Source organism: Anser brachyrhynchus (assembly GCF_964034855.1).
Source record: "Anser brachyrhynchus genome assembly, chromosome: 5".
NCBI classification, from domain to species: Eukaryota; Metazoa; Chordata; class Aves; order Anseriformes; family Anatidae; genus Anser; species Anser brachyrhynchus.
Genome location: NC_137699.1, coordinates 65,184,529 through 65,208,954, shown reverse-complemented (window position 1 = coordinate 65,208,954; position 24,426 = coordinate 65,184,529). Strand labels below are relative to the sequence as shown.

Below are 24,426 nucleotides of genomic sequence, written 5' to 3'. Positions count from 1 at the left end.
CAAGGCCAGTGGCTCTGGGGGCAGGGCTGGGTTTTGTTTGCTGCTCATGATCATAACAAAACGCCTTTTAAAATAATTGCAGCTTTTCGGCCCTGCCCTGCAGCTGCTGCCGCCTCCTCGCCTCCTGCCCTCGGGGAGGCTGCAGCAGGAAGGGCACAAGGAGCCACCCGATGGGCACAGGCAGCCGCCCGCTCACCCTGCGGAGCTCCCGCGTTCAGCCTCCTGCACAGGCTGTGCAGCACACGCAGCCTGCTGCTGCCACGCCGTGGCTACTTGGAAATAGCCTTTTTGTAATCCTTCCCGTTCCCTTCTGGAGCCATCCTCGTTTGCATTCATGACGAAGCCTGCAGGGAATCAAGGGGCTTCCTTAATAGCAGTAAGTCCGCTTGCTTAATACGTTCTGGGCTGTGTGAGGCCGGAATAGCGGGGCAGTGTCTGTGCAGAGAAAGGGGCCGGCTGGCAGCCAGCGGTGCCTAGCTGGGAAAAAAACACCCAACCCCCCCCCACCCTTCGAGGCCCAGCTAGGCAAAGCAAGGCTGCTTACAGGTGAGGCAGCGTGCACGCGTGGTGTTGCTTTGGAGGGCCAAAGAGGAGGTGGGCCAAGGCTAAACGCCTCAGCACAGAGCTGGCATCACCCTCCTTTGCCTTTGAAGCCAGGCGACGCAGGGGACCTGGCCACACGTACTAGAAGGTCCTGCAACGCCTCTAGGCTGAAAAGGGGTAAGGTAAGCTGCAGCCCCTTAGCCTTGCTTCCTTTTACAGAGCTTCCTTCCTCTCCAGGTTGTCTTTTTTTGTTTGTTTTTGTTTTTTTTGTTTTGTTTTTTGTTTTTCTCCCACCAAGCAGTTTCCCAGTGCCACTCCCTGCTGTAATGCAGGCCCGTGCCTGCGAAGACCTGAAGTGGGTAAGGGCGAGGCCCACAGGTCAATGGTGTTCACTGCTTAGATGAAGGCTGTATGACTAAATTATGGTAGAAATTCAGGCAAAGTTCTCTTAGCTGCATTTACCTTTGCAGAAATTACCGTGCTCGCCGTTCAGCCTCACAGCAGAGGCCAAACCACCTTGGCCTGTGCCCAGCTCAGCCCCCAGAGTGCGCCGGCTCCAGGCCCCCAGGTGCCTGGGCGAGGCTCTCATCCTCTACTGAAGGTAAAAGGAAAGAGCCTAACACAGCTCAGCATAAGCTTTCAGAGTGGCTTAAGCCAACCAGAAGTCTTTCAAGCTTATTTCGTAATGTTTGAGGGTTTTTCACTGCCTGTGTTGTCAGGGTTTTCCCCATAAGAAGCAGGAGGAAAGTAACACCCAGCATCAGCGAGCCAGGCATGGGGCCTGAGGACGGAGCCTGTACTTCCCCTGCGCTTCAGCGTTCAGAAACACTCAGGTGACAGCCTGGAGGGGACGTTCCTGTGCAGAAGGACAACAAATGATTTTTTTTCCCCTACCTACCGTTCAGAGGAAACATATGCTCAAAGCTTTTTTCTTCTGTACTACCACTAAAAATATTTAGAATTGCTTGTAGGGGGCAGGAATCGTCATTTTAAAAGAAAAGCAGAATGCTCACATGACCGTGCCTACACATTTCAGGCAGGTGCTTTCCTACGTATTCATAAACTGCTGCCAGACACTTGGCATCTTCTTTATTACATTAATGTAAAAAATTCAATTTATCAGGAGAGCAAAGTAAAAGGCACTTCTGATTAGTTACAAACAGTGCTGTTTTAAAGTTACTTTACAGTCATATTTCTAAAAGAGTATTTTTCTTAAAATGAACCCATCAAAATTTGTAAATAATTGGTATCAGACTACATTTCTCCCTTCCCCCTTCGCAAGGAAAAACAGGACAAAGGAAGGAAGGTTCCTGGGCAAGAAAGTTCCACTTTGTACACATGAAAAATTGCCACCCTCACTGCTGACCTGGCAGCAAGAACGTATTTTAACCGCAGAAACGCTGCAGGCTGAGTTTTCCAAAGCGGACTCTAACATAGGGCCACAAGAACACCATGCCAGAGGGGTGGCTAAAGCCCTTCGTTTTGACTTTCTGTACAAGAGGTTTACAAATGTGGAACTAATAAAACCTCCAAAGTGCATTAAACAGAAAAATAAGTATCTTCCTCCTCTTCATCTGATGAATCTGCTGCCTCGGGCATGAAGAGCTTCCCCACAACAGAGGTCTGATACACTTCTGCAATAAGAAAAACAGGGAGGAGATTATTAATGTGTGTGCCTGTGCTGAAAAAGCAGTTCCAGAAGGTCCAAAGCTAAGATGCTAACAGCCACGAGCCAGTGGCAACGTGAAAGTGAGTGAGCCTGACACGAAGGAGGAGAAACAAAACTACTTACTTTTATCGAAAGTAAACTTGGTTCTGCTTGACGCTGGTGTACCAAGTGCGGCTCCAGCCTGGCAAAAAGGAAAAAGTCTCCACTCAAGCAGCAGTTACAGCATCAGCACAAGGAGAATGTGAAACATCATGGGGGGGGGAGGGAAAAAAGGAACAGGCAAACTCAATATTCCATCAGAATAAAGTTGCCCTACTGCTGTGCTACATTTTCACTCTAGATTTAAACTACTTAACTACCATAAAACGTTACACTGAACTAGTGATGTTTTTCTGCTTCTGGGATCTCAGTTGTTCATGGAAAAGCCAGAATTAGCAAACCAAGGATACCAAAGGAATAAATACATAAATTCAGGGTGCAAGGTAAGGAGCCTTGTTTCCCGCTCCCGCTCTACAGGAAAAAATAACAGGAACTTAACGAATCTGAAAGGTCCAGAATTCAAAAGCAGTGACAAGTCCTGAACAAAGACATTTTAAATAATAATAAAAGTAACTTTTCTCCAAAATATATGTAGATTCAAACCAGAATTTGGGCATGAATCAGGGGAGGGTTCCTGCTTTCTGTCAGTACACAGACTCCTCTGTGATCCAGGGATTCCTTTGCCTGCTGCTCAGCAGAACTCGGCACTGCTACAGGGGAGCGGGGCGATGCGCAGGAAGCAGCGTTACCGGCTTCTTCTTCACTTTGTCCCAGGTGTCTCTCCTGCCCTGCGCGTTCTGCATTCTGAACACGTGCCTGTCGTAATCGTTCCTGTGAAGGCCACCAAGCAAGTTAGTGTCACTGGTGCGCTCTGCTCAGGGTATCAGCGGGATACAGCCACAGCCGTTATACATACAGTTCTAATCGAGACAGAAAATTAGCACGGTCGTTAAAAACAGTTGTTGGTCAATTCATTATAACGAGCTCTGGGAGTATGACTCAGTGCAGAAGTGTTTAATTAGAGGACATGCTATAAAGTCTTAATGCAAATATCAGACAAAAAAATTTGTTATCTTCACAGATGTTCATTTCTCTTCCATTAGATAAAAATGCCACCTATTTCAAATTTGTTTTAGTAAAGCCTGAAGCAGTTGGGTTAACAGGTTTAAGACTCAGAATGAGCAGAGGGACCTCTACCGAGGCTGAAGCCCCAAACCATCACCTTCTCCAAGAGTAAAAGAACAGGCAGCGGGCAACGTTTTAGTTGTCCATACTTAGCTGAGTAGCTCAAACTGCACACACGGTCAAATGCAAGAGCTTTCCCCAAACAAACACCTAAAGGACTGCAGCATTTAATCTGCACGTCTGGAGGGGAAGTGAACTTTCTCAGAAGACACAAAACTATCCCTGGGAAGATGAGAAAGGGAAGCGTTAGCAGAGGAACAGCAGTAAGAGTTCCTACCTGTTGATAGGTCCCAGCATGCCAGGGCTTATGTGCTCACACTGAGGGGTTTTCGCCAGAGGGAAGACAGCCGAGGAAGGTGTGATTGGGTTGTCGGTAAGTGCAAAGTCATCATCGTCATCCTCTTGGCTTCCCAGGAACATTGGCAACTACAAAGCCACAACAGAGCAATCAATGACCTGCCCTTTTTTGCAGTCCTCTTAAGAGGCGTCTTGGGGTTCTTTCTGAGTGGCCACCGCAAACAGCCCATTCGTGATGCCGCGAACCTCGGCTGTATCCCTCTTCCCCACAGTGAGGAGTCCCAGACTTTCATTCTCTCCACAGGCAGGCACTCCATCCCCTTGCTCACTTCAGCTGCTTTTCCCGAATCCACATGTCCCTCCACACGGCACACAGAAAGCAGGCATGCAAGGACTCCACATAGCAGCCAAGTGATGGCTTGGTCTTGCTTTTAATACTCCTGTGGATGCCCAACATTTTGTTGGCCTTCTTTTGGCTGCTACTACACATCAAAAAAAAATCTGATTACTATTACAAGTTCAGAGTTGACCATTACTACTCAGGAGGAAGATTTCAGGATTACTCGGTGAACTTGTGGTCCTTCCATTTTGAAGAGAGAGAGGAGCAATGGAAAGGTTCAGAGAGGAGCAACACAAACGTTCAAAAGCACAGACTAACTTCCACACAAGAAACAGCAGTGGGCCCTAGGGGAAAGGTGACGGGCATGAGGGCAGCTGTGCGCCGTCTCCTCCCCATGAGGAGAGGGGGACAAAGTCAGCAGATGCAGAACAAACGATGATTATTCACACAGCAAATTCAGCTCCCAAGCTTGCCGCATGAAACTGGAGATGTGTGAAGTCTGCTGGCTTCAGGGAGGGGCTTGACTAGTTCATGGAGGAGAGTTCCCCTCGTGACTCCTAAACAAGGATTTCCCTCTGGAGGGGTACCTCTCACCGTAAGCCACAACAGGAGGCTAGTTTCTTTTGCACAGCGCACGCTAAGTAAAATTATTTGAATCCAGAAAAAGAAAAAATTATGGAGAATGCTTTTCATGACCGGCTGAAATTTTATTCTACCAAATGGCAGTCTCCAGGGGAATCCCTTTGCAAAAGAGGATGGCTTGGACATGGATGCACTGATTATTCCGCAGCCAAATTGTATGTATTAGTCATGGGGACATCTCCAGGACACACCGCACTCTATGGAAAGCAATGAAGTTACCAGTGCTTAAACTAGGACTTTTCCGTGAGCCAGGGTGTTGCTCTACTTTTGGATGTGTGCCAGAATAAGAAATAAAGTGTTGCTACAAAAAAACACACCAGAAAAGAACAAATATATCAAAATACATACAGGTGCTGTTTGGAGTCCCTGCAGGAGCCAAGGACCCAGTGTTAATAGGTGGAGCTAGTCCGGTCAGACAGCAAGAAGACACATCCTGAAATATACGTTAAAAATTCTCTACAGGTGTGTATAAATACATAAATGAAGTTATCTTGATAAATGAGTGGTTTTTCTTTAAAAACGAGAAGACTGAAATGAGGAAAGTCTTAACATACAGGATGCGCTGTTGTGCTTTGGTTACTGAAAATGAGCCTAACCAAGGAAACCTGGCACCTCCTCCACCCAAACAGGAGGGAGAGAGAAAACAACAAAAAGCAAGGGGCAGGGCGAGAGGGTGACAGAACTCCCACAGACAGACAGCATCGAGAGGAAACTGGTTTTAAATTTGAGATGTGCTGAGGGGAGGGAAAGCAAAAACTTCCTGTGAAGTATCCATCTGACTTCAGGAAGGGCCCTTATGCGTTTCCACAGCGTAAGGATCAAAGGAGCATCCCCCAGAAGGGCGGCATCGCTCTGCAGCACCGAGAGGGCAAGGCCACGCGTGCTGCAGACCGGCAGTGCTCGTGCCTTCAGCAGCACCGCTCAGCTGCACGAGTCCTGCTCCACGCATCCTCACTGCCAGCAAGCACAGGGCTCCAGTAAGGAGTCCAGTAGAGAAACCTCCTCTCCCAAAAACACAGGGAAGAGTTTGTTGCTGGCACGGAGCCAGCAGACTTGGAGCACAGCCTTGAAACAGAACCAGAAAACATCAGTATTTGTGGCGTTCTCCCAGATTTACCTTTACTCTTCTGTTTTGAAAGGGTGTTGCAGTGAAAACATCATCATGGTTGTCCTTTGGCAAATGGTCCAGGAAATCTCTCATCTGCTGTTTTCTTTTGAAGGTTCCCACTTTGGCAGTTATCGTAACTGGTTCTTTCTTATCTGCGTGAATCAAAGTATTAATTTTTCTAAGCCATTTGTTATGTAGCATGGTTTTAAAATTAGCTAACTGTAATCAATGCTAGAGATAAAGCCCTCTCTTTTGAGGAAGTTTCTTATAGCCTCTTTGTGATCCTTTGGATTTCTGTACAACTTTCAAACAGAATTGCTCTGCTACATCTGGATCAGAAACTTACTCTAGAGCCTTATGCAGCCATCGCAAGTGTCGTGTATCATGATTTAACAGAGTTATCCATGCACCTGCGTTTCAAAGACAAAACACACTACGAATTAACACCACATCAAGAAGCATCAAGTACTCAAACACAAAGGCTCTGCTGCACAGACAGGTGGAAACCAGCTGGCGTCCTCGACAGAGGCTTTGTGGAATGCTCATCTGAGACCGCAGTGCACACGGTGCTGTCCTTTGCCAATATTAACCACTCAGAACTCCTGCTGTGTTCTCTAATACATCTGTTTTGTCACTGCCACTGGCGCTTGTAATTCCAGTCCCCTACTTTCCACCACAGGTTACTCTCTGGGCAAGTTTAGAAGAGCACCTTCCCAATCTCCTAATCTTCAGACACTCCAAAGCTAAAACGGCTGCTTACGCAGACGGTCAAGTAAAGAAAAATTAAAAATAAATCCACAGTTGAGATTTTCAGAAGAACAAAATAATATGTTATCATCTGTGCTGAGATTCATCTGTAACAGGATATGCTCACCTTCTGAGAGAAAGCCAAGGAACAGCTCCTAGCTGCCAAGCAGAATCCTTTGCTAAGTATTACGCAGCACAGAGCCAACGTCAGCCAACATGAGGTGGTTTCTACCTATGCTCCAAAATGCTTGAGAAAAATAGTATCACTATCAAAGCTGAATACGATTTACTACTGAACTGATGTCCAGTAGATTCTCACAAGAATTTGGCAACTGCCCCAAATGCTTCAAAGAAACAGTCAAGTAAAAAGAAAGCGGATTGTTCTGCAATGAACTCAGCCTGCTTTTTTCAAGCCTTCACAAAGTCACAATCCACTGACTTTAAGGGCAGGGAAACCTGCCATGACCACCCGGTCCGGTCTCCAGACCGGAGGCTGCACAACTGGCCTCAAGCACTCCTGCAGGAACTTCAGAGACTGGGTAACGTGAATCTCCTCATTCAAACAGAGAAACTCTGTCAGTGCTTTCACTAAACAGAGAGCGCTGCACAAGTTTAAGCACCGAGAAGCAGCACCGGAGCCATCTCACCCACTGCGGCGCAAGACCTAAAGCTTCAGCCTCCAGCGGCTGAGCGATGGATGTTTTTGTCGGCTACAGGAGTTACTATCAAGCATTCCTCATCTAAGCACTGAAGTCGTTATAACCTTCTCTTCAGTGACTGGATTGAGCTTGGAAACATGCTTGGATATTTCATACACTTCAGGGGAGGGTCAGGCTGGGTGGTGGGGAAAGGTTCTGCACCCAGAGGTGGTCGGGCACTGGGACAGGCACCGAGCTGCCGGAGTTCAAGAAGCGTTTGGACACCGCCCTCAGACACGTGGTCTGATTTTCTTTTATTTTTGGTTGGTCCTTTGGGACCCAGAAGTTGGACTCGATGACCCTTGTGGGGCCCTTCACCACTCGGATATTCTATGATTTTATGAGCTTCTTGTGCCTTTCACCCCAGGCACACTTGTTATCCTTAAACACAAATTGCTGATTCCAAAGTGGACAGAAAACAGTAACAGGCATGCAACTGCCAAACACAAGAGGACTATTTGGTTGTTCTTACTGCGCTTTGTCCCAGGTGCATTCAAGTACCCCATTATCCTGTTTGGGCAGAGAGCTGTACAAGCAGTTTACCACCCACCAGGCGTCCAGCAGCCCGTTAAGATGTGAATAGCTATTTTCTCTTAGCTGGCAAAGGTTAAGCCTGCCTGCCACAACAGGAACTCAAAAACTCTAAACTGTCCTTTTTCTTCTTGTCACTGCCGCAGTCATTTACGACATCCTTCTAGCTCTACAACAAACCTTTGTACAGTAGAAGTTAACCTCCTTCACTACAGGACTCTGGTCCAAACGCTAAAAGATGGAATCTCCTTACTGCTCACGTATTAGGTATGTGTGTGCTTGTGTCTGCCTCTCCTATTGCAAAACGAACACTGAACTTAAAATTAGGTAAAAACAAAATTATACTCTGAGCCAAGAGGTCGGTACCTTTCTGTTCTGGTTTTCCTGAAGTGGTGGTCTTTGTGGCGTGTCTTTTGGAAGCTTTTGCCTGTTGTTCCTCCGTGTATTTCTGATGGCATTCTTCAGCAGAACGAGACCCCACCGCCATCGCTACCTCCACCCAGAAACCATTCTTGTGCTTTGGAAATGAAGCAACCGCCCTGCCGAGGGAACAAAACCACAACCTTCTTCATGCCGAACAGTCTGCGCAAAACTGCCCAGTGACCTGCCCTGAGACTGTCCTTCCCTTCCTAGGAGTGGCACTGCGCACTGGATGTAAAGAATCTTGTCTCTGATGTCATCCAGACACTTTGAAACACGCACAACTTTATTGGAATACTTTATGCTAATGGATCAGTTACAAGATATATTTCATCCTTATTTCCAGCAGCTTTCCCCCCTGCCCCAAGACACTAACTCATACCTTTTTTTTCAGGCTTTTAATCTAAGAAAAGCAAAATGAAACACGGTTATTTTATAACCCAATTAGATATTAAACGCTGCCTAGTAGCCAGTTTAAGTCATTGGATTGTGCGTTAATTTAACATTCTTGTGATTATTCTCCCCTACACAAAACTTAAATACATAAGCACGTCTGTAATATTTTATTCCATTGGGCAAGAGAATATATCTCTTTACTGGACAAATCATAAATGTGAATACTTTAACAATATTATTTACCAACTCACGTTTTTTCAGTTTTATTCAAAGAAATATCTATCACACAAAAAAAGTAAGTACGTGTATTTGGGAAGCAGGTAGAGGAGTAGTGAATCACAAAATTCTAGCTGCTGTGTTCCTCTCACTTTATACTGTGGTAGGGGCTGCTCTAGGCCCACACATTACAGTTATTCTAGAAAACTTACGGGGTCTCCTTTATTTTACTATTTTTCAATTTGTTAACAAAATGTATTTTGTAAAAGGAAATTAAAGCATATAGGAAACCCTTAAAATAAGCTGAAAGAAACTGACTCTCAAAACCAAAAATCTGAAAAATGCAAATTCATAGACCATCCAAACCACTCCAGTATGTTATGCCTCCTGATGCCAGAAGGAAATTTTGCCCTGTGAAGACAAGGGAACCACTTGCCTGTGCAGCTTTTGTAATTCCTTTTCAGACCAGACATCAGTTGTCCTTGGAAAAAATCCGTGAGACTTCTGCACCTTTTCCTTCTCGGGTTCTCTCGATTTTGCTGCTGAAGACTTGGCAGTAGGAAAAGCATTAGAGTTTGGTTTCTTATTGGATGCTTTTGATTTCTTCTCTTTTATGTGAAATTCCCTATCTTTGTTTTCAAACTTAGTGTCAAGTTCAAACACATACTTTGGAACATTGGTTCTGCTTCTTGTCCTCATTGCCTCAGACTGATGGACTGAAGTACTGGACTCACTAGATGTTTTTCCTTCAAGGAAATCAGAAGAATTGTCAGTGTACTCAGGCACCCTTTGCCTCAGCTGCACATCATGGGAGGCAGCAGCAGTAGAGCGTTTAACTTCCCTTTGTTCACATGGCACCTTATTTGCACCGTCCTGTACGTTTTTACAGTGAGAGGAAGATTTGGAGTTTTGAGTCTCTTTTTGCACTAAAGGTCTAGTTTTCCTTTTGATAAACAATGGGACATCTTCACTGGATTCTTCCTCATCTTGGCTTGAGGATTCTACTGTTAAAGGCTTGTCTTGACAAAGTCGTCTGGCTGACCTTAAAGAGTACGTGTAAGCCTGCCGACTTGTAGTCTCTTCCTTTCTCATGGTTCTGCTGTTACAGTTGTACTTGTTCCTACCTTCAGTATTTAAGCAAGTCGCCTCAACAGAAACCTGTCTTTTAATTTTATTAGTCTCAGTTGCACGATCACTTTCATCATCATCTGAAATAAAGCGCCTGGCTTCTTTGCTTCCAGTGGACTTTGTTTCTTTTTTGGAACTTACTCCTTTTTGACTGTTTTTCCCTGAAAGAGATGATGTCAGTATATCACCCATTGCAATGCAAATCATTACCATACTCTCAGACGAGCAAGACTAGCTTGCTGCAGGATGCAACGCTTCCTGCACTCGTTAAGATCTGCAGACTCCTTTCTGTTATGCCGAGTGTAGTCTGCAGGAGGGCACAAGCAGCACGTCTCCAGCGTGAGCTCCCCATGCTCTGCAGAAGCTTTTCCCCCAGCTACCAGAACACTGCAGTCCTTCAGGACAAGGGGATACTCCGTCAAATGGTCATGTTGGAACACAAAACTAATTTAAACAGTTTCCCTCTGGAACATTCCAGATGCTCTTTCATTAATTTCATGCTCTTAAGGAGCAAGAAATTAATGATGCTAAGAAACATCAGCCCACACTCTGTGCTGGCCCTCCACCATTTAAGAGACGTGTAAGCACAGGTAATCTGCAACCCACTTCCAAAGACCTGCCCGATGGTAACTGCAAAATCACTTCTGCTTTTCAGGGAACTTTACCAAACCTGACCGAGTAAAACCAGCACCTTAGCAAAGCTTCCTGGGATCACTACCTCCTTTCCTGTAAATATCTCTCAGACAGATTAAGTAAAGGCCTTCTGCCCTGATGCATACATTCCTACGTATTCACGATGAAATTCTGCAGGAACACGAGGCTACGTGATAAAAAGGCAGGACGCTGCCTCCCAGCAGGCAGGCCGCTCCTGGGCACTGCAGTCAAGAAGCTGTGAAAATACCTTTACACACAGCTTGTACAAAGAGCACGTGGCATGAAACCAGTTCTAAGCAGAGAATTCATCTTGAGCAAATGCCCCTTCCTCTGCTCAGAGGGAGTACAGCCAGCAGCAGGTAGGATTCCGCATGCAAAGGAGACCTCCAGTTCCTGCCCAGTTTGCTCCCATGACAGAATGCCTCCAGACTACTAGAAGAATTAGGATTATCAAGGCTACAAGAGAGAATGTTAAAGTATTGAGCAGATAGAGAATCAAATAGGAAACAGAAAATATTACTAAAATGCTACGACTGAGATCAAGCAAACATTCACATCCCAAAAGCTTTATCTGCAGTACTAATAGTTTCTGTAAAAAACATTACTGCTGTTTTTAAGAGAAGCTTCTGCTTTATATTGAGATTGATTTCAGGGCGCTATCGTTTCCCAAATTTTATTAAAAATAAAGGCTTTAAAACCGTCAGTACTTTTTTGTGTGTGTACCTATGTAGGCATTTCATTTCATCGAATTCAACCAGCTTGAAAAGCAAAGCCAGACCAAAAGCTGGACTGGTCGATTACCTTAAGTTGCACGTAATAGCCATGTTGAGAGATCAGGAACTTCAAAAAAAACAATCATCATAATCCTTTCATTTCAACTTCTGGAAAGAAATCTGCACATTCCCTTCATGTAGTTAAAGTTTTAAAACATTTTGAGCTGTAAAACTAGGCATTAATGCTACTCTGATAATTCTTCATAGAAGAAGCAAATGATCGTTAGAAGATTTAAATAAATATATTGCATTAACCTGACATCACCACATTGCTCCAGCACCCAACACATAATCCATCGATTCCAGTCAGTAACTTAAACAAAAAACCAAAACCCATCTTTTTTTTTTTTTTTTTACCTTTATCTTTGCTTTTTGATTTTTCTTCCACTGCCTTCGTTGCATCCTTTTTCTTCGTCCTTTTGGGTTTTTCAGCACTATACAACTTCAAAATAAAACAATTTAATCTAAACTTCTGCTAGAGTTTACTTATCAAGCCTACTGATGTCAGCTCTGAAAAAGCCAAATGTTTACACGGTGGGTAGATTTAAGACACCTACACTGCCCCTTCTGTCTATTAAGTACTGTTTGATGAGCACAAGTGCATGTGACCAAAGCAACTTAGCCAGACTCCCTCTAAATACTCCAAAAATCGGGTTAAAATCTCAAGATCTACAACTGCTTGAGTTTATGGTAAATCACACACAGCTCTGCACTGCTGGTGCTGATGACAAGTTTTAGTACACTCCCCATTCCATATGGCCACTTTGTCTTAAGAAAAAGACAGCTGCTGCAAAGAGCACTGCCTTCCTTCACACAAACTTCACTCCCATTATCAAAATATTATCAGAGTTGGTGAAGCGTCACAATAAATAAAAACAGCCCACCCCAATCAAGAGAGGGGTCATCTGGACAGATCACGATATAAGAAATGAGGAAATATCTAGTCCTAACAAATGTGAAACCCATAAATGGGAAAGCTGACAACAGCAGCGATAACACAAAAACTTGCCTGCAGCACTGAGACCCCTTGTGTGACTAAACATGGCACAGGGACTGCGCGTTACAACGTTATGGGAAGCGTTTGCTTAGGAAACTCAGTGACCCACCTGTGCCTATTTCCTGATCTTTCGAGACACTTTGTTTTTCAGAAGTAATTCCCCACTATCCCCACTTCACAGACAACAACTATCTGATAATTCAAAGATTAAGACTTTTTTTTTTTTTTTTTTTTTTTACATTTTTATAATGTTTTCAAAATGTCCTGCTTCTTCAGGTACTTACTGGAGCTGGACTGGTTCCGTCAGTTAAATACATATCCAAGGTTATTCAATAATAATTCAATTCAAAGAAATGTGTAACAATATGCAAAAGACACTTACTATGCTCAAATAATCTACTCCTCCTTTTTCTATAGTAACATTTAATTCCTGATCGACAAACTCACGTTGCCCACACCAGAAATTTAACGGTGGTTTAACAAGACGGCCGCTACGAGTGTAAACTCCATTTGTGTCGTTCAATATGGAACTGTGTCTTGGTACTACATCTACAAGAAAAACAAGAAATTTCAGTATTTCCGTAAATATTTTGTACTGAAAACTCACCATTGCACACTTCACAGGCACAGGAGCAATAATTTAGTTAAACCTGTTCATTTGCATGAAATACATGGAAAACAGGAAACTTACCACAAAGTAAGGATGTTCTTTTAAAGGGTTCAGGTTACAAGTAAGCATACTTTAACAAGACTGAAGCAATAATTTTCATGCTTTATAGTCTACACCGCTGTGAACTTTTTAGTTTTACTTTGTTTACAGGCTATGAATAATCTAAAAGTCATACAGGGGATTAGAACAATAAAGAAAAGGTGTCACACTGAAAAAATCCTGATTGTAATGAGAGAAAAAAACAGGTTTAACAGTATTAGCAAGAAAATCTGATTACAGTATTAACAAATAGTCCAATGAGATTTGGCCAAAGCCCTGCTGGAGCCTATGACAAGATATTAAAAAGAAGGCAAAATAAAAAACCCAAAGCTATTAGTGTCCCTAATGAAGCTAGGCTTGCAAGGTAAAGCAAGGTTGGCAAGGACAAAACACGTTGATCATTGGGTTATGGCGCCACAACCATTTCCTTTGGAAACAAAGAAAATGTAAGGAATTTTTCTACAACCCGTTCTGTCCAACTGAGGCAAAAACATTAAAGATGCCATAAAGTAAACCTGCTCTAGGAACAGATTCAAAGGAGGAGTTACAACTAAGGCAGCCAAAAAAGAGGGGGGACAGCAATGCAGGGGAGGAATCCCAAGGACAGAGCCTCGATGGAGAGATTATATCCCAAAGAGAGTACGATATGCAATATAGCAGCTGGAAAAAAATAACTCAAGTTTGCTGTCAGAATAAACAGCTCTGGAGCCATTCCTTTCAGCTACTACAGACCAGAGTAGACTCCCGCTCTTTTTCCCAGGGTTCTTCCTCAGAACAGCATCTGAACAGCACCTCCTTTTTGTGCCTCAGCAAACCAAACAACATGTTAGTCAGTGCTCTTGATTACTGAAGTTCAAGTGAACGTAAACAAAAAAAACCCTTCACCCAATTAGTTACCTCTTACCTACAGACAAATTAACAAGGAGGAAAACAAGCAGGTATCTTTTGCTGGGGAAACAGCTTTCTTTTTTTTTTTTCTTTTCTAGAGAATAGCATTATAAATACCCACAAGTGTTTTCATCATTCTTTGGTGATACTTCATAAGTAGCGTTTCTCGTTTCAGATTTCTTTACATGTCTTGCTGGGTCTTTTGCGTTTTTCAACACATCCAAACCCACCACCGAGTCACTCTCTTCACTTTCACTCTCACCAATACTTTGTTTGCGTTCTTTCCTAATGATTTAGAGTTTAAGGAAAAAAAAATAAAATAAACACCCAAAGCAGTTGACCTTTAACAACGCATTAACTTACGTAGTCTTGAAGCTTCTCCCCACCCCAGCAAAAACCCAACGGCATAGTGCAGCTCTACCCATACTGACACCATTCAAGCCACTGAATCAGTGAAGCCCTGCGCTTGTGTTGATCCTAAGACTACGTAACTGAGTGGAACAAAACCAAACCAGTACAATGAAGATTAGTAAAAGGGTATTCTTCCAACCTGGTGACCAGAATTTGCCTGGATCATAGTCTTCATACCTGCATCTGCAATCTTTTATCCTCTGCTAGTATAATGTTCTTAAAAATCAAGTAATGCTTAAGAGCTTTGCAGTGATACAGAATCTCCAAAGTAGTTACCTCCTTCTTTCCTCAAGTAACTCCTCAACGTATTCCTTCCATTTGTTGGAAAACCCATATGTAAATCTTTTGATGAAGCGATAAGGAAATCCTGTTAGAAAGAAAAGTAGCATTAACAATAGCCAGGCAATGCTTTTAATCAGAAAAGGAACAAATAACATCCAGTACAAGCACAGTTTTGTAAGCACCTCAGAAGCTCACTGCAGCTTTAAATACTAGAGACAGATTTCCCTGGTTTAAGAGAACTGCGCGCTTCATGGAAAAGTGAGCCAACGGGGTCATTAAATACAGATATCAGTACCTGGAGACATCATTCTAGCTTCCTGGGAACCAGGAACGTAAGCTTTCCCCAGCTCAGCTATGCCAGACTGGCACGTGGCTTCCCTGTGGCTGCTATGAGTGCCCCAGAGAACACGAGGCTTTAGGGCCCCAGTAAAATCTTAGGTTAGTAACAGCAACTGGGGTTCTGCAGGGCTCCATTTTAAGGCCAGTTCTCTTTAATGTTTTCATAAATGACTCGAATGCAGGAGTAGAGAGGCCCCGCAGAGAGATCTTGACAAATCAGAGGGCTGGGCAATCACCAACACCATGAGCAAGTGCTGGATCCTGCCCTGCACAAAGGGATCTGGGGGTTTCAATTAACAGCAAGCTGAACACGAGCCAGCAGTATGTCCTGGTGGCCAGGAGGGCCAACCGTACCCTGGGGTGCATCAGGCCCAGCACTGCCAGCAGGCTGGGGAAGGGATTGTCCTGCTCTGCTCTGCCGCGGCCTCAGCTTGAGCACTGTGTGCAGTTTGGGGCATCACAGTATGATAGTAAGCTGTTAGAGTGTGTCCAAAGGAGGGCAACAAAGATGACACAGGGTCTAGAGTAAGAGGTATATGAGGAGCGGCTGAGGTCCCCTGGATTGTTCAGCCCTGAGCAGAGCAGGCCGAGGGGAGGCCTCATGGCGGCCTGCAGCTCCCTCACGAGGGGAGCGGAGGGGCAGGCGCTGAGCTCTGCTCTCTGGGGACAGCGACAGGACCCGAGGGAACGGCATGGGGCTGAGACAGGGGAGGGTCAGGCTGGGGGTTAGGGAAAGGTTCTGCACCCAGAGGTGGTCGGGCACTGGCACAGGCTGCCCAGGGCAGTGGTCACCGTGCCGAGCCTGACGGAGGTCAAGGAGTGTTTGGACACCGCTCTCAGACACATGGTCTGATTTTTTTTTGGTTAGTCCCTGGGGGACCTGGGAATTGGATTCGATGATCCTTGTGGGTCCCTTCCAGCTCAGGTACTCTGTGATTCTACGACTATCACATAGCCTTCTCGCTGAAAGGCTGCAGCCTGTGCAGGAGCACAACACTGAGCTTGTACTTCTCTAAAAACAGAGCAGCGTTCATCCTCCCACAGTGACACCGCTAGCCATGGACTGCCATAAGAAGGATCTGCAACATGTGATTAAAAACAAGGTTAAACAGTAGCCTATTTATGTGAAGTTGTTGGGAGCAGTATCTTTCCTAGAAAGCACAGGGGTAAAAATAAATAAATAAAGTATCCCAACCATTAGCTACTGATCTTGGGAGCTGAAAGACCGTTAAAATCAGCTTTTGCCAACAAAGTTCCAATAATTGAGCTCCTTTAGGATGGGAAACTATAAAGGCACCCTTTTGTGAGTTTATTTAGTGCCCAACGAAAGGCCCATCTGGCCCCTATCAGGGAAAGGATCCCAACAGTAGTGGCCAAAGAAGAGCCAGGGAACTACCCAGGAATACTTCCCTGTGCAGTCTCCCACCCTCCAGCTCAGAAATCAACACTGATATCTATGTACTGAAAAACCCCTAGGGAATTTGTCTGCCAGGAAATGGCTCAGTCTCCAGCTGAACTCATGTAAAACTTCAGCATCCACAAGACCCTGTGCAGGGATTCCCACCTGAGATGCACATGGTATGAGATTTATTTATTTATTTTAATTTCCCCTCTCCTAGGTTTCTTTAATTTCCTTTACTCTGTTACTGTAGGAAACTTCACACAAGTGATCTTTATTTCCTATCTCCACTCCCTTTGTTCTTTCATTAACCTCTTACACACCTCTTCAAAACCTTTCTGTTTTGCAGGCTGAAAACCCTTAGCTCATTTTGTCCTTTGCCCTGTGAAGGCTCCTTAATAACATTCCCATTTTCTCCTCATGTTCTGCTGTATTCTGTATTGTTTTTGAAAGGAGACTGTTGGGATTTTGCGGGGCAAGGGGGTTGGGGTGGTGGAAGAGAAGGAATGAGGTGGAATTAGGTTAAGTATTCAAGATGTTCATGGGCAAAACCTATGGGTTTTACAGACAGAAGCATTTTTTTTTGTTGTTCTGCTCACTCCCAGCATTCAAGTTAACTGCTACTGAGCACTAAGGTAGGTGCTTAGGCAGTAAATAGGTAGTAACTTAGTAAGTTAACTTAGTAAATAGGTGAGTGCTTAGGCAGTGCTCTTACTGACAGAGCACTGACATTGTTAACAAAAGTAACTTGCAGTTCACACAGCCAGCTGGGCTCCCGGGGCAAGCAGTTACGTACTGGTGCAGCTTTGCCCCAGACTGCCGGTGCCACTGCTGGCAGCCCCAGCATTCCCAGCTTGAAGGAAATCCTCAGGTCAGACTTCAGATGCAGCCTTTCTTCTTGCTACTTACATGAGCTTGTCTTTAAGCTCTCTTTTGACTCGTGTGTCAACACTGAATCTGTTCAAGGTACTTCCAGGGTATTATCCATACCAAGCCTACAACAGCTTTTCTTCCCTCCATGTGTGTGTTGAGGGGGGAGGAGGAAGCCGAGAAAGAAGGATGCTCTGCCGTTAGTGCTAAGCCCATAGGATCAGAGGAACTAACCCAGCACATTCCATTAACTCTTAGGATGAGGAAACCTCTGTAATACTTGAGGCACCCTGCTCAGAAGAGAGGTCTCCTGCTGTCACTTCTCAGAACTTTTTTTTTAAAGAAGTATTTATTTTGCAGTGTAACTAGACACAAATCCAAGTCAGAACAGCCAAGTCAGGTATTTATCAAAATGCATTCCAGTACTGCAAACAAGAAGAAAAAAGATTAAACAAAGCCACAGACATATCTTTGGATGTCTTGTGCTGGGCCTGAGAAAGCAAAGTGTGCCAATCTGCCCTATTAAAAAGGGCACGGTCATACACACAGGGCACACCTGGGCTAAGGCAAGCATGCATTCCATCCATGCCACAGACGAGTTTTATCTTCCTAGAGGTGCTTCTGCCTGCTTACACAGTAGCTCATTTCCTCGTTTCATGTACTAGTCGCCACGACAGAGGATGTGTGTGAAGCCTAGAACAAAGCCTAGCCTAACCTAACTTAGTGTGCAACTTTATTTTCCTTTAAAATCCCATGTGCTTCAAAGCACTATGAAGCAAGAAGTTCTGCTGGATTCGGTATAACCTACCACTTAGACCCTAAAAACGGTTCAATTTTCTAGATTATAAAGCACTGACTCCATAATTAGTCTGTCTTCAAACTGAAATTCCATGGAGCTTTGTGGAGCTACTGCTCCATCACAGACCAGTAAGCCACAAATAGGATGTGAACACCACAGTCATTTCAACAGCGTATAAAAAAAATCCTTATTTCAATGTCTTAGCGTTATTTAAATGCAAAGACGTAGACCAAAATTACAAAAAGGCAATCTTGGCAAGAAATGGTTTCTCTGAAAGAGCATACCCATTAGTCAATCTCATACTCCAAAAGCCCTCTCCACACCTGCAGCAACCTAAAAATGCCAGCTACGATTATCATTCGATAATATTTGGACATCTGAAGCTGGAGTCACCTTCCGGTACGTACTGAATGCAGCTGAGCCCAGCTCGCAGGATAATGCAAAACATTCACTGCAGCAGCAACTTCTCAGGAAGCAGTCGTAAATCTAGAGGACCTTCTCAGATTGTAATGTTACGTTAAGGATCATCTTCTTACCTTCTTTTCTCATCAAAGCGGAATCTATGTGCCCCTGGAGCAGGTAGATATTGCCAGATGATGTCTTAACTTGGTTGTTTGCTACACGTTCCGTAATTGCATTACTATGCCAAGACAGGTCTTTCATATCTCTAAGAAAAGACAGATAACATGAAGAACAGAAATAAAACATTGTTTTCAAAAAAGGAATTTCAAGCAGGAATACTGATATTCCATATCAGACTAACAGTGGTACGCACTTTATGAGTGATAAAGGAAACCTAGCACATCCTACCAGCGTCTTCCTTAGCTTGGAAGGCTTTCTGGGCTAATTTAATAGTTGGACAGGAGACAAAAGGAGCACATCAACTGCTGCAAACGTTAGTCACAGAACGAGTCTGACATTAGATTGCAGAAACAAAACGGACGAAAGGACTCCATTAAGCTCACTGCTGCAGCGATACCGTCACGCAAGTTCACGAAGTACTATCGTACAGGTCAAATGCATATTCTCTCCAGGAATATTGTATTTATTTCTGACCTATTTAAAGACCCTAAATAAACCCTATTTAACAACAAGAACAACTGAAGAAGGAACCCCAATATGTGCAGATACAAAAAACAGATCCAAGCATTCACAAAAAAAAATCTACATTTTTTAAAACATACTTCTGTAGTAGCAGTAAGCAACGGGTTAAGCTATAAAACAGTATTAAGGACAAACCCAAGACGACAGCGCAAGTGTTTAGCTATATAACTTGCCACAAAATAGGACAGACAGGAGTCCGTTCACAGGGTCTGTAGAGCAGATCAAGTACCCTGTGGGCAAGCAACATATACTGGATCCACACCAACACAAAACCTGAACGTGTTGCTAGTAACGAAGGACAGGAAGCGCGAGTGCCAGCTGTCACTACACAGGTTAGGGGACGAGCTGAGGGCCGTGCTGCCATGCTCCCGGGGAGAGGGGAAGACAGCCACACAAGGGTGCGGAACCGATTCAACAGGTACCAAGGTACTCTGAGAGCACAAGTCTCAAAGCTACAGCTACCCCGCTAGGCAAAGGACGCTATAGCCTTTTCAGCTCACATGCCGAAAGCCCACCGCCATGTTTTACATTGCATTTAAGTCACAAAATCTTTTCTTACTTCCGTTTTCCTTCAACGCATATTGCAGTGTTACCATTGATCACTCTAATGCTCCAACTGGTTAGGCAGATTTTTTTCTGTCACAAAAAAAATAGATGTCATCATTTTTAAATTAGACTAGGATGTGTAACATTACCAAGGCATTGGCAAAACAGAAATTAACTCCTGTATATCTTGAGAATCTATTTCAGCACCATCTTCCAGACAAGAAAAAAACGAAAGCGGTCATTAAACACATGAACATAGCAGCATGATCAAGCTGGAATCCAACGCCCAAGCAGTGGGCAGCTGCAGGCTGACTGGGGAGGTGTGCCTCCGCCGGCCTCCTAGGCCAGTCCCTGAGGAACGCGGCACCCATCACAGCACGCTGCTTTACTTGAGATATAATCAGAAAGCTGCAAGTACTACCAAACACTTATTGAAGTGAAAACAGTATCTGCAGGCTGGTCTGCTAGGAAAAGGTTCCTGCCTCACGTAACGTTAGTTTGGATGTTCTGGCAAGAAAGCAGAGATTTTCACCAGTCACCTAGAGAGCTTCGGGTAACTTTAGGACCTCCCCTCGCCTACAGCGAGGAAACAGCTCTCCTCCTCCTTGGTTTTGCCTAGACAGCCAGGAGCTGGACCAGCCTGCGATTTGTTTCATGTCCATCATACCAGCATATGGCAATGAACAAACTTAAGTGATGACACAGAAGTCTTTAAGTAGAGTAGCTTGCAAATACTAAAAGAAAAGGTTGCCTTTTATACAAAAAAAACCAACACATTTTCACCTTGGAGTCTGGGAAAAAAAAGTCTTTTTGAGGGAAGAATGTTTACCAACACAATCTGTGGTGGTTTCACACTGATAGCTAACCTCCACCATGCCGCTCTCTCACTCCCCCTCCTCAAAAGAGGAGGGGGAAAAAATATGGGGAAAGAAGGCTCACAGATTGAAAAGAGGAGCGGTTTAATTAAAGAAAAAGAAAAAAAACAGGCAAAGGCCATGCAGAACCAAAAGGTGAGAACAATTATTCTCTACTTCCCATCGATGAGCAATGTTCAGCCACATCCTGGGAAGCAGGATAAGCGCAGTGGTTGTTTGGGAGGACAGACGTCCTCACGAGAGCCCCCCTTGCCCAGCTCTCACTGCAGAGCATCACGCCGTAGGGTCCGTTTCATCCCTTGGGGCTGTTTGGGTCCCCTGCCCAGCTCAGCCCTGGGGGCTCGCAGAGCCGGGACACCGGGGGCACGTTTGTGCTGTTCCAGCTCCGCCTGCACAGCGCAGCACAGCGGGGGCTGCTGCGGGGAAGGCAAGCCCCACCCCAGCCACAGCCAGCACAGAATCTAATAAAATCATAGCTTAATCTGAGTGCTCATTGCTTTTGACAAGAAAAAACAGAATCCCAGCGACAAACCACAAGCAGCCCATGGGAGGTTTTAGCCTGTTGGGAGCTCTAAAGCAGTAAGTTCTCCCACCTCGTTGCTCGCCTTGGCAGCAAGTTGACCCGAATGAGGTTTATCCAGAGGGCCCTTAGAGTCTTTCTGATTCTGATTCCTTGGTATGTGGACTTCGGGAGTAGAGAGCATAATACTGCATAAGCACTGTGAGGGCTTTTGAGAATTAGTCTCCAGTGTCTTTACTCTATGAGCAGCTTGCTGATCACTTGGCTGCAGCTGCCCTTTTTCTTGACGAAGTTCATAACAGTTTGCTTCTCTGCCTCCACAGCTGTCTTCTAACGGGTCCCCAGGCTTAAAAGGGGCAGAATAGACATTCACAGAGCTGGTCATTGTATTTTGAGACATTTCATCATCGGCATCCAGTGATTCCACGAGGAAGTCGTCCTGATCATCCTTATCAGGGACCACACACTCTGTAGGAGCATTTGTGACTGGCTCACCGAAAGCGGGTTTGACCAATGGCTTTTCTGCAGTTGTGGAAGGAGAAATGTTTTGCTTGATCGGGTTTGAAGATGTTGTATCTGCCCATTAAAAAAAAAGCAATCAGTGATATGAGGATTAATTAATAAAACTTGGTACAGTTAGTTCTATTTTTAGTGAGTAGGTTCTAACGATCTGCACTAGAGTTCCAAAACTAGGATTGTGCTTGCTAACAGAACAGCAAACCTTGCTCTGAATTGACTTGGACTAGCTTTCCCTCACCGCGAGATCAGCTTATAACCACCCCACTTTCCCCCCAAACCAAGTCAGTGTATACTACATATCTATTAGCAGCACGTATTTACCATTCTTCCTGTCTTTACTTCAATGAATCCTCCTTGTAAAGCAAAAGTCCCTGTTATTCACAAAAACCTCAAATATTTCCTTCTTTCCAAACTTCAAGACCTTGATTTCTAGCCATGCTGCTGTTTTACTGGGAGCTACCAGCACTGGTTTTTGAGCTTTCAGATAAATTGAGTGCTGTTTTGAAGTTGAACAACATTAAGTCTTTGCCATGCATTATTTTCTTCATGTTTTTAAGGAACAGAATTATAGGACAGAAGTATATTCAGGGTCACTAATAAGAAACAACACAGGGGAAAAAAATACACAGGAATTTAAACTCAAGTGCCAAAGTGGCACACCTAGTCTGTAATGGACTCTTAACCACAACACCAGGAGCTCGAAATGAAACAGTACACACACACAAGAGTAATGATGCTGAGCTTCAAGATCAGAAGCCAGTGCCCTAACCCACAGTTTACAAGTGGAATGCCGTCTCCAGCCCTGAGAAGACCGATTTGTAGGTTTCTTGGGCCACTTTCCTCTGTGCACAGACTACAGAGAGTGATACCTTACAATACTCTGCCAAAGCATGAGAGGGATTACAAGCAAAACCAGAAACCCTGAAGCCCAGGAAGTTTTTGAAGTGTTCTAAGAGCAATACCAAGTACCTTTCCGCTGCTGCTGCAATTTCTGCTTCACTCGCAAGAAGAATTTATGAGGGGATTCTAACACAAGAGGGTCTACAGACAGCGTTTTCACGGTTTGGTTCTGAGGAATCCAAGCGCAAGGCAATTCTAGAAGTAATACAGAAAAGATCTTTGAATTTGAGGTAGAAAAGCATTTTCACGTGGAGGTGAAGCAAAATACACCAGCCGCCAGTAGACAACAATTTGCTGTTCCCCAAGCTGGATGGGCAACACAAGCCTTCCATTTTGGGGTTAGATATTGCCTCAGCTGCATCTGAAATCCCTCAGGGAATCCCTCAGGGAATCCCTCAGGGAAACGTACACGTCATGGATGTGCCCCAAGCCTTTTTGTGGCTTTTTAATGTCTAACTGTAAACTCGGGCACTCTCACCTCCGTGACAGCAGGTTCTTTGGGAACAGAGTTGATAACCCGCCAATGACAGCTGGCTCGCAGCTGCCCATGCCGCTGGCTAGATAAGACAGAGCGAGCGCTCAGCCCAGCTGCCTGCAGCCATGCCTTAAATGAGACAAAGCAGGGGGGTCTTAACCCCCCCGGGTTAAATAACGGGGCAGGAGCGTGGTACAGGAGGCGGGTGGGGTACAACAACGCGCAAGGGAATGCCGACAGCTGATGAAGCACGGCATGATGCCCTTCTGACAGGCCGGAGAGCGTTCCGGCTGGTCTTCCGCTTGGGATGAGCGGACCACGAGAGCACCGGGGCACCACCGAGGGCACGCTGCTCTAGAGACTGGAGTCACGGAGCTACCCGTTGCCTTCCCGGAGGGGCAGCTGCGGGACGCGGGGCACCAGCCCGGCCGTGCCTGCCCCGCACCCAGCTCGGGGGCACCGACGGGGGCCCAGCAGCGGTGCCCGGCTCAGCGCCCCGCGGCTTCCCCCTCAGGGCGCGCTGCCCCCCGCTCCTCGGGGCGCTGCCGGGGCCACCCGCGGGCGGAGCGGGGCCCGGCCACGAGCCGCCTGCTCCACCCCGCCCCCCTCCCGGTCCCGTCCCGGTACCTGCCCGCGGGGCCGCTGCCCCCTCCAGCTGCCGGTGCGGGCCCCGCCGCCCGCCGTGCAGCGCCGCGGGGGTGAGGATGGGGTCGGCGGCGGGGCCGGGCTGGGGGCGCGGGGCCCCGGCCTTCATCCGCTGGAACACCTTAGCCGGGGACTCGCGGCCCGGCGGCCCGCCCGCCCGCCGCTTCAGCTCTCGGCACGCCGCCGGGGGAGGCTCGCAGCGGGGCGGCGGCGGGGCGGCGCGGCCCCGCGCCAGGAGCTCCTTCAGGGGCGTCAGCGTGCCCGCGGGGAGGCTGCTCAGCGGCACGGCCCGCAGCGGCACCCCGCGGAACGGCGCCGGCTCCGCAACGCGGCTCCCGGGGGTGGCCGCAGCGAGCATGGCGGCGGCGGCGGCCCCTCAGCGCCTCGCGGCCCCTCAGCGCCTCACGGCCCCTCACGACCGGCGGCGTCCCCCCCCCCCTCCCTCGGTGCCGCCTCACCCGTCCCGCCGCCTTCAGGCCGCCCGCGCGCGCCCGGCAGGTTTAAGCTGGGAGCGCCGCGCGCCGATTGGCGGCAGGGCGCGTGGCGTCACCGGGCGGCGGGAAGTGAGGGCGGGGGGGGGGGCTGTGGCTCTCCCCCCCCTGAGGCGAGGCAGTGGTTCGGGCCGACCGGCGGCGGGGGGGCGGCACCCCGCGGGGCTCCGGTGGCCGCAGGCGGGGCTCCCGTGAGAGGGAGGGGGCAGAAGGCGGGGGCTTGGTTGACGGGAAACGTCGCTGGCTGATCCGAGTTACAGCCGGTGATAGC

The 24,426-nt window shown here is 46.3% G+C and overlaps 1 protein-coding gene across 3 annotated transcripts; it reads right to left on the bottom strand.

Annotated features, from left to right (window-relative positions):
- Positions 1–31: 31 nt before the first annotated feature.
- MIS18BP1 (MIS18 binding protein 1) lies at positions 32–24,121 on the bottom strand. 3 transcript variants are annotated; one of them, XM_080594125.1, is made up of 16 exons: positions 23,647–24,120; positions 22,614–22,739; positions 21,199–21,701; positions 19,744–19,820; positions 18,617–18,747; positions 14,668–14,758; positions 14,102–14,265; positions 12,766–12,932; positions 11,744–11,828; positions 9,268–10,120; positions 8,166–8,338; positions 5,833–5,975; positions 3,714–3,862; positions 3,001–3,082; positions 2,336–2,393; positions 32–2,177 (listed from the first exon to the last, which is right to left on the bottom strand). In XM_080594125.1, the coding sequence occupies exons 1-16, from the start codon at positions 24,020–24,022 to the stop codon at positions 2,083–2,085; spliced, it is 3,273 nt and encodes a 1,090-aa protein (XP_080450251.1). In that variant the 5' UTR covers positions 24,023–24,120; the 3' UTR covers positions 32–2,082. The 3 variants fall into 3 exon arrangements, 2 of the variants coding, with proteins under 2 accessions (XP_080450251.1, XP_080450252.1); XR_013951911.1 differs by lacking the exon at positions 32–2,177 and having other exon boundaries at positions 2,855–3,082; positions 23,647–24,121; XM_080594126.1 differs by lacking the exons at positions 32–2,177; positions 2,336–2,393; positions 3,001–3,082; positions 3,714–3,862 and adding an exon at positions 6,170–6,233 and having other exon boundaries at positions 5,841–5,975; positions 23,647–24,121.
- Between the last annotated feature and the right edge of the window lie 305 nt (positions 24,122–24,426).

Coding starts and splice junctions, on each gene's coding strand:
- MIS18BP1 (XM_080594125.1), bottom strand. CDS start 24,022: ATGCTCGCTGCGGCCACCCCCGGGAGCCGCGTTGCGGAGCCGGCGCCG. Junction 12,933..14,101: donor AAAGAATGATGAAAACACTT/GTGGGTATTTAT, acceptor TTTTTCTTGTAG/ATGTAGTACCAAGACACAGT. Junction 5,976..8,165: donor AGGAAAACCAGAACAGAAAG/GTACCGACCTCT, acceptor TGATTCACGCAG/ATAAGAAAGAACCAGTTACG.